Here is a 13,542-nt window from a genome sequence, read left to right as displayed (position 1 = left end):
AGGTCATCCTTGGTGTATTTTCAGTTTTATTAGTTTCAAATATTCTTTATTACAGATAAGATTTACAGCCTTATTAGCCTATTAACCTAGTTTATAAATATAGTTATTAAAATTAATAAAAATAACATAAAAAGAAATAAAATGACAAACAAAGTCAAGTAAATTTACATTATGAGAGCTTTTTCTTATTCATTTATATGAACAAATCTTTAATTATTGGTATTTGTTACAAACACCTATGTGTAGGTACAATACCTAAGGTAAAGGGCCTCCTTTTTCCGTAATTAAACCAAACAGTTGGGTTATTGTATTGTAGTATAATACCTAACTGTGAAAAAGCAACGAGACACACGAAACGGTTCACTAGACACGAGCAAGCGGCCAAGCACCACCAGTCCTTACTAGTATTAATAGTAAGAGAGCTTATTTATAACAGTGTCGAGTGGAAAAGTAAAATTTAGAGATCCGTAATGGCTGCATAGAGTCCCCACTATCCTCTAGAATATATTTGCGTGACCGTAAAGGTGTGAGTATATGTATAAAATCACCTAAAACAATGTTACAGAGTAAAACATACGACTCGGTGACCGATAAATTCATGGACTTCTCTTTCGAGAAGACGAACAGTGCGTACATGCTGTTCTACGAGCTGAGCCCACCGCAGAACCAGCGCAGCTCCGAGAGCGGACAGCAAGAGGAGCCGCAGGTAATGTAATGTGTACTCCTATATCTGTACTGTCTTTCTGTTTTATTTTACAATTATTTGTAGTATTTTGTAAATGTTGTCTAAATTACACTTCTTAAATATAAATGAAAGCAGGACGTTCAGCTGATGGTAATTCTTACGCCTTGCCTATTCCAATTCAGTGCCGCTCAGGATTATTAACCCAGAAATTCATTTGCCCAGTATTTTCACTAGCTACGGCGTCCTTCAGACCGAAACACAGTAATGCTTTACACATACTCCTTCACGGCAGAAATAGGCGCCGTTGTGGTACTAGTACCATAATCTAGCCTGCATCCTGTGCAAAGGAGCCTCCTACTTTATACTTTCGTATTCAACGATTCTAATTTAATACATTACTGGCGGACCCGATAGACGTCCTGTAAACACGTGTAAAATTTGAAAAATCGGTCCAGACGTTAGGAGGTGATCACTAACATACGTAGGAGAATTATATGTCGACTGTATTGAAAACCAATTTTAAATTTACTGGAACACTAAAGAAATCATCAAAATCGGTTCAGCCATTTAGGAGGTAGTTCAATTGAATATAAAAATGAATATAAAGCATCCTCTAATCCACTTGAACACACACAGAAAATTTCATTCAAATCGGTCCAGCCGTTTAGGAGGAGTTGTGTCAACACACGTACAGAAGAGCACGCCAAAAATTAATATTAATCATGAATTATTTAACGAGGACGGCAGCTTGTGTGTGTGATTATAAGTGTTAGCATTCGAATGATAGGCTTATCAAATAAATTTGTATGCCTTTTAGTTTAGTTCACTGGCAATTAATGAGCACAATAATATAATTACAAAGCAGTAAGTTTTCAATACAGTTTTACTTATATAGATTTTCGTTTACCTTTTATTACGTTTATAGATTGAATAACATCATTTTGTGGCAATAATAAGGTAATATATATATATATATATATATATATATATATATATATATACTAGCTGACCCGACAGACGTTGTTCTGTTCGTAATAAAAAAGAACTCTTGTGGATGGAATTTTGGAAAATCCGACCTCTACTCGTTGAAAAGAATATTCCTACCATATTTCAAAGCTCTAGTAGTTCCAGAGATATCGTGATATAGTATGACTAAACTATAATTGTGTTATTAATAAACGCGAAGTAAAGTTATTCCAACTTAAAAACTTTTTGTCTTTATCTTACCTTAGTCACTACAGAATTACATGACGGAGAAGTAACTGTAAAGTTGGAGTAACTTTAGATTGCGTTATTAATAAGATAGTATTAATTCAGGCGTCGACGGCCGACGAGAGTGTGGGCGGGGCCGAGCGCCGCGGCGGCGAGAGTGGCGACGATGACGTCACACTGCCGCCCGACCTGCTCAAGTGGATCTGGGACGACAACATGCACTTCCTGCACGACAAGAACATATTCCAGCACGCCTACTTCACGTGAGTACTAACTTGATTAACGCCATTACACATTGAAATAAAATACTTTTTAAAGGATTAAAACACGTGTTATTGTAATGTATATAAATTACATCCGCTTTGACCGACCAAAATTTTTGGCTAAAGAGAATTGATTTCTTCCAAAAATGGTACGTGAAGCCATTGGATTAATTGAATTATGCCGGTGCTCTAACCACGGTGCACGGAACGCCGGAGGTCGTGGGTTCGAGTCCCGCATCGTTCATAAAATTTTGTTTTTCAAATTTTATTTGTGTATTAATCCTAGAAGTGAGGGTTATCACTTTAAAAACATAACATATTGATTGGTATACTATTTTTTTTAATTCTGCATATTCATGGACATCGCTCAATATCGGTGCTGAGAAATTCACTCATAAATTATTTGATTGCTTCTAAGGTTTCTCAGTTTTGAGAATTACTGAATGAACATTATAATATTTAACTACAGCTACGCTATCACATACTTCGAATTAGTCGATATTTCCAGTATAGTTTTCTACGTCAAATTATGTAATGTCTATATAATTGAATCGTGACCCACATTAATGTCATTTTGTTACAGTCTAACTCTGTTTATACGGTTTTAAAAAGCGAAGTGGATCATGATTCATTTATTATTATCGATGGTACTTTACATTTATCCAACAACTCCGTAACCAAAAAGAACTTTTCTCTTATGAATATACTAGCCGTTCCCGCCCGCTTCACTTGGCGAATTTTAAAAGAAAGGAACGTGAGAGGAACGAAAAATTGGTAGCCAAAAACCATCTAGGATAAATTTCGCATCGAATGGTGGTAGTTTCATGTCGATACGATCAGTGGTTTAGGCGTGATTGAGCCTCTAACATAGACCATTTTCATAATACATATATATATATATATGTATATATATATATATATATATATATATATATATATATATATATATATATATATAGATTTCTTCTCAACTATCTAATATACTGGCGTCTATCCCTCCAGCAAATTTGTCATGATTCATCAACCTTCAGGATCATATCCATAGTTCATCATCTAGTTATAATTATTTGGTGGCAGATTCATGGGCCAGATGTGCAGTTCTGTGCCTCAGTCCCTGCTCACCCTGCGGCCGGAGATCACGGAGGTTGCTGCTAGGCTCTCCACCTCATTCTTCATAGAGACCTTTATACACGCTAAGGAAAAGGTGAGATGTTTATTGAAATCTTAGCTTTTCCGATCGGTGAATGCGCGAACATATTTATAAATTTTTATATGTTGTTTAAATCCGCCTTAGCATCTGCATTATATTGGCTATTATTTTACGATGATCGTAATTTAAACAAAATTAATTTTATGTTATACTTTAAGCTGTTGCTTCATTTTTATCAAACAACAAACAACATTCAAAATTTTCTTATTCATATAATGTTAATGAAAAATGATTCAAATGTTTAAAAAAAAACCGTTATTTATTATTTCAAAATTTGTAAATTTGTATACTTGTTTGATTGTTAAGATCTCATGTTATTGTTTCTATGATAATAATAAAGAGTAATTTATTAATTCATATTTTTTTATTCTATTTGATAGCCAACAATGGTATCGTGGGTAGAGCTGGTGACGAAGCAGTTCAACGCGTCGGCCGCCGCGTCAGAATGGTTCCTTGGACACATGGCCGTCGACACGTGGTGGCCCATGCAGGTTAATCATATTATATTTTTAAAATATTTTATTAACAATATATTTTCTAACAGATTAAGGGCCGTTCCCAATATTCAGTCTCTCTTACTTGAGATAAAAATCGTAACTATCGTTGAATTTTCGGTCTCAATAAACTTATCGACGGTAACTCACCTTATCCGTACACGCTGTCTGTCAATAGTACGACGTATAGCTTACCAGCGAATGAAGTTTGTATGGAAATTGCAATTCACGCGTCCCAATATAAGGCGATAAAAATGACTTATCGGGTATATATGGGGACAGCTTCAGATTACTGACAGTAGAAGGAACGTACGAGTAAAAAAAGAAGCACTCCGTATCACCTTACATAACAGTGAAGCATCAAAACAAGCGGGTAAGCGTACAAATACATAGCCCCACGTACACACTTACACTAATACAAGCCGATCGGCCGCCATTATGAGATTTGCAAACGTCTGTGACAGATCAGTTTGCAAAAAAAAATATTTCCACTGGCAAACTGGCAAAGTCTGTTATGTACATTAATTTCTGAACATGCAGGCGTTCCTTTCATTATTTTTTTTAATGAAACATTACCTTTTTTATGAAAATAAGGGAAGAGACGACCAGGACATTCAGTTGATGGTATTTGATACGCCCTGCCCATTACATGGCCGCTGCAGCATTCTTGAAAAACCCCAAAAATTCTAAGCGGCACTACGATTGCGCTCGTCACCTTGAGACATAAGATGTTAAGTCTCATTTGCCCAGTAATTTCACTAGTTATGGCGCCCTTCAGACCGAAACAGTAATGGTTTCACATTACTGCTTGACGGCAGAAATAGGTGCCGTTGTGGTACCCATAATCTAGCCGGCATCCTGTGCAAAGGAGCGTCCCGCTGGTTGTCCCTACATACTTACATGTAGAAAAAAAATTACTTAATATAGTTTAACTTTAGATATTATCACAACATAAGCCTGTCAATTATAGGGGCTATATTTATATATTATGTAAAAAAAAAGATACATTTTCATTGTACAATGTCTCTTTGATAAGATTCGGGAAAATATTTATTAATCCACTGTGAGGCAGCTATTCGTTTTATTTGCGTATATGAGTTTTATAAATCTTACAATAAATTTATCGATATTCTATTATTCAGGTCCTAATAAAGTGTCCAAACCAAATGGTGCGGCAGATGTTCCAGAGGCTATGCATGCATGTCATACAGAGGCTAAGGTAAATATATTATTAACTATATTATTTTACGAAACCAAGTTATATACAAGTATATCGAATGTATTATTTTGAATGAATGTAAACTTTATTAATAACAAACGCAAACCACACAGAATAATACAAGTAAAAAAAACTTACAGAGGTAAAAAAATAATAACAATTAAGAACTAATAACATAAAAAAATACAAAAAGTAGAAAATACAAATAATATATGTATAATATTATTGTGATTATCTTAATTTATACGTACTGTGTAGCAGTTATTGCTATCAAAAGAAGTTACCCTCAGCGTCATGCTGCGTTGGCCCCTGGTGATCCATTGAGCAACTACTATTGTTAAATAATATATTTTGTTTTATTAAAGGTTCCATTAATTTTTTTTAAAGATGATAATTTGAAAATATTTTGTGATATAAATATACTTACTTTACTAAGTTCGTTCATTAATGTTGGTTTAAAACTTTTTGTTTTTCAAATTATATACATTATATTATGTTATTGGTGACACTTTAAAATCCGATAATATGCAAACACTTAAAGTACAGACAGTAAAAGGCATAAAAGGCATTTATTTTCTCAATATTGATTCTTTTAGAATTCCTTTTGATGTAATTTCTAATAACTACTAGATACTACTACCGCTTCGGAAACAAATGGCGCTCTGAGAGAGAAGAAGCGGCGCAAGAAACTCTCCCAGCATTCTTTTTTTGCGCTCTTTTCAATAAAAATATACAATATTGTACAATCATTTCTATCGCTATAAAATAATCACAATCTAGTCCCAGGCTGTCCGATCATTTAGATATTCAGAGTAATAGGATTTGCGACAGAGCCATTTTTTTATAAAACATTAAAATTTATTTATACATAATGCCTGAACAGTGGCTGGGGCTTTATTATAGAAGTGTATACATTTACCCTTAAAGCTATTATGTATCTTATGAAGCCTACTAGAATTAGTTACAAGCAATCCCGTTTTTCTAGTGTTATAGATATAGTACCGGCAGTAACTGCTAACAATAAACTTCTTTAGCGGCTTTTAGCACTTTTCTTGGAATAGGTATAAAATGTTTAACGCGTCAGGACACGTGGCCTGATCGAAAATTCGTAAGGCTGTCCTTGAAATTATGGATGAAAGATTTATACTTCTAACTAATTACAGTTCGGCTATTTCAACTTAATATCATAACTACTAGTCCTAAAGTGGTTCAATCATTGTGATTGCGAAGCCGAAACACCGCGAGGTCGAGGGATCGAATCTCAGCTTAATTAATTAAGCGAAATATTATTTCAGTTTAATTATTTGGTTTTTAAGCTTTGTTATCAGCGAAGACTCTCCCTAAGGCGATAGTTATAGTTGTATTTCTTCGTTACTTATTATTTTGTTACTTACTTCAGCTACCATAAACCTATAGTATCAGTTTTAGAGATGGACGATGATGATGCTGGTAACGAAGATAGTGAAAGAGTCGTTGAAGTTATGGATGAAAATAGATTTTTCTAAGAAATAAATTTTTTAAATGTAAAATAATTGTAATAGTTCTGAAGTGTTAAATTTTTATGTAATATAAATTGTTATTTTAGGGTACGATATGCGCTGAATGAATATTGTATTTAACCACATAAATGCGAGTAATTTTATACTGATAAAGAAATTCGTGCGGAATTATTCTCTAACCATTCCAAAATATTAAAAAATGCACGTTAATTTATAAGTTTTCACTTTTGCCGGTACTCCCGGAGTGCAACCCGTATTTTTTTTTATTAATTGACACAAAGCTTTGTATTCCTATCATGCGTTTTCCAAAATACGTGGCTCTTAGAAAAGATAACATTCCCAGTTTGTTATGGAGTAAAAGAGATGAAGGGATTAAAGTAGTTTATGTCAACGCCCACTAGGAGGGAAATATGTAGTACTGAATTTTTAATGTAAAATATATTTTTGTGTTTCACAGGTCTAGTCATTGCGCGTTGTACCTGCAAGGTTCAGAAGATGGTGATAATAGTAAATTAGGAGAAGCGAGCTGTGTTACTAAATTTATAAGGATGCTGTTGTCTCTGGTAATTGTATTATTAATCTGACATGCATGTTAATAAAAGTCCTCGCTGCATCACTAGTTGGTGTTACGTTTCACACTAATAAATTAATTATTTGTATGTAGCCCGTCACTAATTACCAGTAGGAGGCTCCTTTGCATAGGATGCCGGCTAGATAATGGGTACCACATCGGCGCGTACTTCTGCCGTGATGCAGTTATGTGTAAACATTACTGTGTTTCGCTCTGAAGTGCGCCGTAGCTAGTGAACATACTAGGCAAATGAGACTTAACGTCTTATGTCTCAATGTGACGAGCGCAGTTGTAGTGCAGCTCAGAATTTTTGGGTTTTTCAACAATCCTGAGCGGCACTGCAGTGTAATGGGCAGGGCGTTTCAATTACCATCAGCTGAGCGTCCTGCTCGTCTCGTCTCTTAATACAAGAAAAAAAAATCACATCTCGTAACTTTTCGCCATCACTACACTTGCTTTTGCCGTTCATATTATTTCTTTGGAGTAAATGACAATTTTAAAACCACTGCCTTCATCTTTATATTATTAAATGCAAACTATTAAGCACATTTTTTTAACAATATATATGGAATCTTCAAATCGGACCTGATAGCAGTATGGCAATATCTGATTTTACATCCAAAACAATACGTTACAATACTTAAGCTATTATTCAAATGTTTTTGAGCCTTATTTAGTGTTAATTCCACCAATACTCGTCTTTAAACAATTCGACACGTGTTGACTCGCCAAACTCTGGCACGAGACTCCTTGAGAACACTAAAGAAGGCTCAAAAACATTCGGATAATTATGAATTTCTGCAAAGTAACGCCTACTTCAATAAATTTACTTAAGCTATTTTCAAACAGACAGCGAACCGAAAGCGTGGCGAAGCGTTTCCGTTTTGTTATGTATTGTTTGAATTTCGTCACATACAAATGCGAAAACAAACGAAATGCGTGGCGAACCGAAAGTCGTTTCACGCCAGGACAAAACAAATGCGAGCGCGCGAAGCGAGGCGTGAGCGAGATAGTTGTATGCACGACGTCAAACAGAGACCGAATACGAGACGCGAAGCAAGAGCGTAGCGTGACGGTTGAGTTTATTTACAAAATTTTGACGCGAGTGGCGTCCTGCAACTCGCTTTCGCTTTGCGGTGCCTACTTTGTAGTTTGATGTCTTCGCTTCGGTTCGCATACTCCATGCTCTCAGTTCGGTTCGGTTCGTATTTATATTTGACAATACCTTTAGAGCCTTTATCAATGTTGCCAAAATAGCTAGAATAAGTTCGACGTCTGAAATTGTTGTAATGTTCTACTGACTCTTAACTGCTAATGTATGCACGTCCTCTTAGATGGAGTCGGGCGCGCGGTCTCACCTGCGGCACCTCACAGAGTACTTCAGCTTGTTGCACGAGTTCAGTAAGATGGGCGAGGAGGAGGGGCGATTCATGTTGCGTGCCAACGCCATCTCCACTATGATCAATTTCTATCTCGGACATCATTCGACACAGGTAAAGTGGTAGAGGTGGCTCCATGAGGTACAACCTTATGTTAAAACAAATAATCGTGTATGGTTATTATTATTATTAGTCGCGTACGAGTTAATGGTGGTGTGCATGCATTATTAACTAAAACCAATTCGCTCCTGTGAATCATCTGGTATTGCATGGAAGAATCCCTACAGGATTGGTTATTTCGTAAAATATTATTAGCGCTCAGCTAGGGTGTTTTTTTTCGTTCTATGGTTAGCAATAAAGCGACGGTTTCTAATAGAGAAATAATTATTTACGAAGCAGTTTTACATTTAATGTCATACATTATACATCAACGGTCGATCGATGGGGCTCGTTTAATTGTTGATACTTCCGTTCATTTACACTAGTTAGTACAGTGGCGTAGGGTGTGAGAAGAGGGCAAGCTGAAACGTACAAAGCTATGTAGTTTTAATACCAGACGCAAAAGCGAGCGATAAGGTTATCGTGTGTATGTGTATGTGATATTGTAACTTTTAAACTGATGGAGCAATTTAAGATGTAATTTAATTTAATGTTTTAATTGTTGGTCAAGCCTGTAATTTTTTAATAAGTGATGTGAAGTTTCAATAGACAAGAAGGAGATATAAGGTCTGGAATCAAAGCTCCAATACAAGCCAACGTGGGTGAGCGATAGAGTCATTCGTCTGAGTTGAAAGATTTATTGCTTTGACGCTGCCATTTTAGTTTCGTGGTCAACTAGGAAAATGATTTAACAACTATTATTATAATAGTGTGCTGTCGGTGTGCAGCAGTTTTTATTGAAAAGGTTGCTTACCTATTGCCAAAATTAATATTCATCACGAGACATTTACACGAATACCCTATATTTACAGTTCAACAAACAGTTGCGACTTGGTTCGTTGGCATTTTAGAATATTGTAATATAAGTATTTCGTTCAAATGTATACGTTATAAGTAATAAGTAATAATAATAAAGTTATTAGTGTTGAATCAGTTGAACAAGCGCGACGTTTTAAATATGCAGTTTTATAGATTGTTTATAGAAACTCTCGATAGAAGATAATGCAAGCGAAATTAGATTATGTGGCAGTGCCGGCATTGTAAAGATAACATTAATTTATAAGCTTGTTGACACAGCAGGTAGAATCACCGACAGAGGAGGCAGGCAGCAGCAGCAGCAGCGGCCACGCGGAGGCGGGTGACAAGCTGCGGCCCGGCGCGCTCGACAAGATGGTGGCGCTCGTGGCCGGGCTGGTGGAGCGAGCGCGCGGCGCCGCCCCGCACGCGCTGGCCGACAGCGAGGCCGACGTGCTGCTGCACGCCAAGGTGACTCCGGGCCGCGTCGGAGCCGGGCACAGGGGGCCGACAAATCGTAACGATTATTGAACGAACGAAACACTATTCGATATTGTCGGCCTCTTTGTTGAAAATGTCAGAGACGAATATTCGAATTTGACAAATAATCAAACGTTACTTTTACGATAATCTCAACGACACCTTCTAGGCTTTCGATGCTAATATCGTTTCAAGTTGTATAGATATATTTGCCATACAATATACATGCTTAATAAATATTATTGAAATAATCATATGTGATTTACTATTCAACAGGATTTTTTTACTACTAAGTCATTTAAGTCATTTTGTTGATCGTTAATGCGTAGAAATAATGCAAATGGCCGCCTGAGAAATTGGAAGTCGACGAGAAGGGTTGAGTTACTATTTTTTTACATTTTATTATCCGCGAGTTTTATTAGTCTATGATAACGATAAACGATAAAAGAATTCAAACATTTGTTTGAGTAGGGTAGTTGCGATATATTCGGAGTATTATCGTATCGTTCCGAATATATCGTTGTCGATTTTGCGAGTAGACCTGAGTAGGCTCAATGTCCATCTTACGGCCATTCCCAATATACTATCTACAGGTGGAGATAAATTACTACCTTCTACTGTCAATAATCTGAAGCTGTCCCAATACACCCGATAAGTCATTCTTATCGCCTTATATTGGGACGCGTGAATTTAAATTTCCACACAAAGTTCTATCGCTGGTAAGATATACGTCGTCCCATTTGTCACCTTATCTGTACACCTTGTCTGTCGACAGCGTGTACAGATAAGGTGAGTTACCGTAAATAAGTTTATTGGGACAGAAAAGTCAACGATAGTTAGGATTTTTATCTCAAGTAAGAGATAGACTGAATATTGAGAACGGCCGTTATTCGTATAGTGTAACGGTTAAAACTGCAGATGAAAAGGCGTTTACAAACAGTCCGAGTTTGTCCCTCTAACTAAGGGCTACGTACCGTCATACAAGATAACTTAGTTTTAATTATTACTATAAGATGTATGTAGTAATACACTCTCATGTAATTTATAGAGTAAATACTCGACTTCCAAGTGTATTTAAGTTTTTGTCTAAATTTCAGCTAGTGAAATAAATAAAAAATGCTTTGTTAGAAAATACTGATTATTTCGAGTGATGGTTTTAGAAAATAAATGGAAGGGAAAGAAACAATGTGTAATATTTTGTGATTATTGTTAATCTTATACCTTGTTTAATTGACAGGGGTTTCCTTTCATCTATCAACAAACGCGAGATTGTATGAACCTGCAACAGACACGCTCACTCATCTTCGCGCTGTGTCGCTGGAACGAGCCGCTGGCGCAGAAGATTGTTAACATGATATTTCAGGCGATTGCTAAGCATTCCGAAGTACGTTTTATATTTTGTACAATACCTAAGATATTACTTAATATTATTTATACTTATATATATACATATCCCCCGACACTGATCTTAAATAAGATCTCATTGATGCACACGGAGTATAATCCTCATATGCTCCACATTGACATGCCATGAGATATCTATACCTGAGTGTACATCAGCCTATATATATTTTTAAAGAATTTTTCAACAATCAGCAAGGACTTTCGACGGCTATTTCAATTAGTAACGTATTTGTTTCGAATCATTTTGTAATTTTTAAGTGATATACCTCAGTTCTTCTATATATCCGAGTGCTCTTACCAACTGAGCTAAACGGCCGTGATAAACATCGATCATAAATCTTCATGTCTTTTTTAAATCTCAGGTTATGGCCCAATCTACAGGATCTGCTTTGTACAACAGTTGATAAACTGCTCAATCCCCAATAATTGCTTATCAGGAAATTGACTTGAGATGTTGCTCTTGAAAATCTAAAGAGTTGACCAAGACAATTGATCGATGCGTCACTCGGACGGTTGGCTCAGTCGGTAAGAGTGCTTGCACGGAATCCGAGTGGTGCGATTTGTGTTCCGCATCGTCCAAAAACTTTGGTACAAATTAATTTGTGTGTTTCTTTCGATTAACCAAGAAGTCTATTTGTATGGGTTTTTGGACAGCCGGTTGGTTTTGGTGATACAATAAATATTATAATATATTTTTAAAGTGATAACCCTCACTTCTAGGATTAATACACAAATAAAATTTGAAAACAAAATTTTATGAACGATGACAGTAAATATTTCTTTAAATTAATATAAAATTTGGTTTTGACAGGCATCGGGGCCATTTTTTAAGCTAATAACATTACTGGTGGAGGGCAGCGGCAGCGGGTCGGGTTCCACGGCAGGTCTGCCGTGCTTCACGCAGCCCGTCCTGTCGCGGCTGTGGGACCTGAGTGACACGTGTCCGCACGCCGCGCTCGAGTGGCTCGCCATGCAGGTAACTAACGGACCATAATAGGACTTAGGTTAAAATTAAACTTATATATAACAAACAAGTTACTTGTACCCAATTATTTTACCAAGGGAGCCTCCCTTGCACAGAATGCCGGCTAGTTTATCGGTACCACAACGGCGCCTATTTCAGCCGTGAAGCAGTAATGTGTAATTATTATTGTGTTTCGGTCTAAACGGCGCCGTAGCTAGTGAAATTACTGGGCAAATGAGACTTAATATCTTATGTCTCAAGGCGACGAGCGCATTTGTAGTGCCGCTCAGAATTTTCGGTGTTTTTCAAGAACCCTGAGAGGCACTACATTGTAATGTACAGGGCGTATCAATTTCCATCAGCTGAACGTCCCACTCGCCTCGTCCCTTATTTTCATAAAAAAATATCAATTGACACTTTACTAAGAATATGTTAATAACATGGAGATAAAAATATATATAACTAGCTGACCCAGCAAACGTTGTATTGTCGACATTAAAACCGCGATATAAAAGTAACTGTTGATCGTAGATGGATGTAAAGTTGAAGTTGTATGTATTTTTAATGCCACATTATAAAAAAAAAACAAAAAATTTCGTCCAAAAATTAAAAAAAAATTAAGGATGAACAACCCTTACCACTTTGGGGTATGAAAAATAAATGTTGACCGATTCTCAGACCTACTCAATATGCTCACAAAATTTCATGAGAATCGGTCAAGCCGTTTTGGAGGAGTACGGGAACGAACATTGTGACACGAGAATTTTATATATAAGTTACCCGACTATTTAAAAGACATGATATGTAATCAACTTAAATCTAAATTAACAATATCGCTAATAAATAATTAAATTTAAGAAAATTTTACATTTAATTATTATTAGAACTTTATAATACTTATTAGTTATGTTCAATTTTGTTTATAATAAAGTGTTATATTAGATATACATTTGCGTGGTAGTATAGGCAGAATGCTTACAAGGCATGCAAATAGAAATTAAGATTAATCAAAATAAGACCGGTTGTAAAACTGACCTTATTTAAATGCACATAAAAAATATTATTATTATAATGTAATACAATACCAGTTATAGTCAGCATATTCTGGCTCCACGATCGCATATGAGCCTCTTTGTTGTCAATAATTTATCAGTCTATTTATGTTTTCTAGTGACAAACCTTCCAATTTTACAGTTATTTTCTATATT

The 13,542-nt window shown here is 36.0% G+C and overlaps 1 protein-coding gene across 1 annotated transcript in view; it reads left to right on the top strand.

The window, feature by feature from the left end:
* Positions 1–13,542, top strand: part of LOC126970228 (ubiquitin carboxyl-terminal hydrolase puf) — an 83,877-nt gene that overhangs the window by 44,842 nt on the left and 25,493 nt on the right. Inside the window, exons 36-45 of the mRNA XM_050815994.1 lie at positions 566–706; positions 2,003–2,160; positions 3,238–3,364; positions 3,751–3,861; positions 5,007–5,083; positions 7,040–7,145; positions 8,488–8,646; positions 9,772–9,957; positions 11,204–11,350; positions 12,182–12,346. Of these exons, the coding sequence (XP_050671951.1) occupies positions 566–706; positions 2,003–2,160; positions 3,238–3,364; positions 3,751–3,861; positions 5,007–5,083; positions 7,040–7,145; positions 8,488–8,646; positions 9,772–9,957; positions 11,204–11,350; positions 12,182–12,346 (1,377 nt within the window). The remainder of the gene's footprint in view (positions 1–565; positions 707–2,002; positions 2,161–3,237; positions 3,365–3,750; positions 3,862–5,006; positions 5,084–7,039; positions 7,146–8,487; positions 8,647–9,771; positions 9,958–11,203; positions 11,351–12,181; positions 12,347–13,542) is intronic.

The sequence above is a fragment of the Leptidea sinapis genome, chromosome 20, assembly GCF_905404315.1.
Source record: "Leptidea sinapis chromosome 20, ilLepSina1.1, whole genome shotgun sequence".
NCBI lineage: Eukaryota > Metazoa > Arthropoda > Insecta > Lepidoptera > Pieridae > Leptidea > Leptidea sinapis.
The sequence above is the reverse complement of the archived record's forward strand: the minus strand, read 5'-3'. Positions and strand labels throughout refer to the sequence as shown.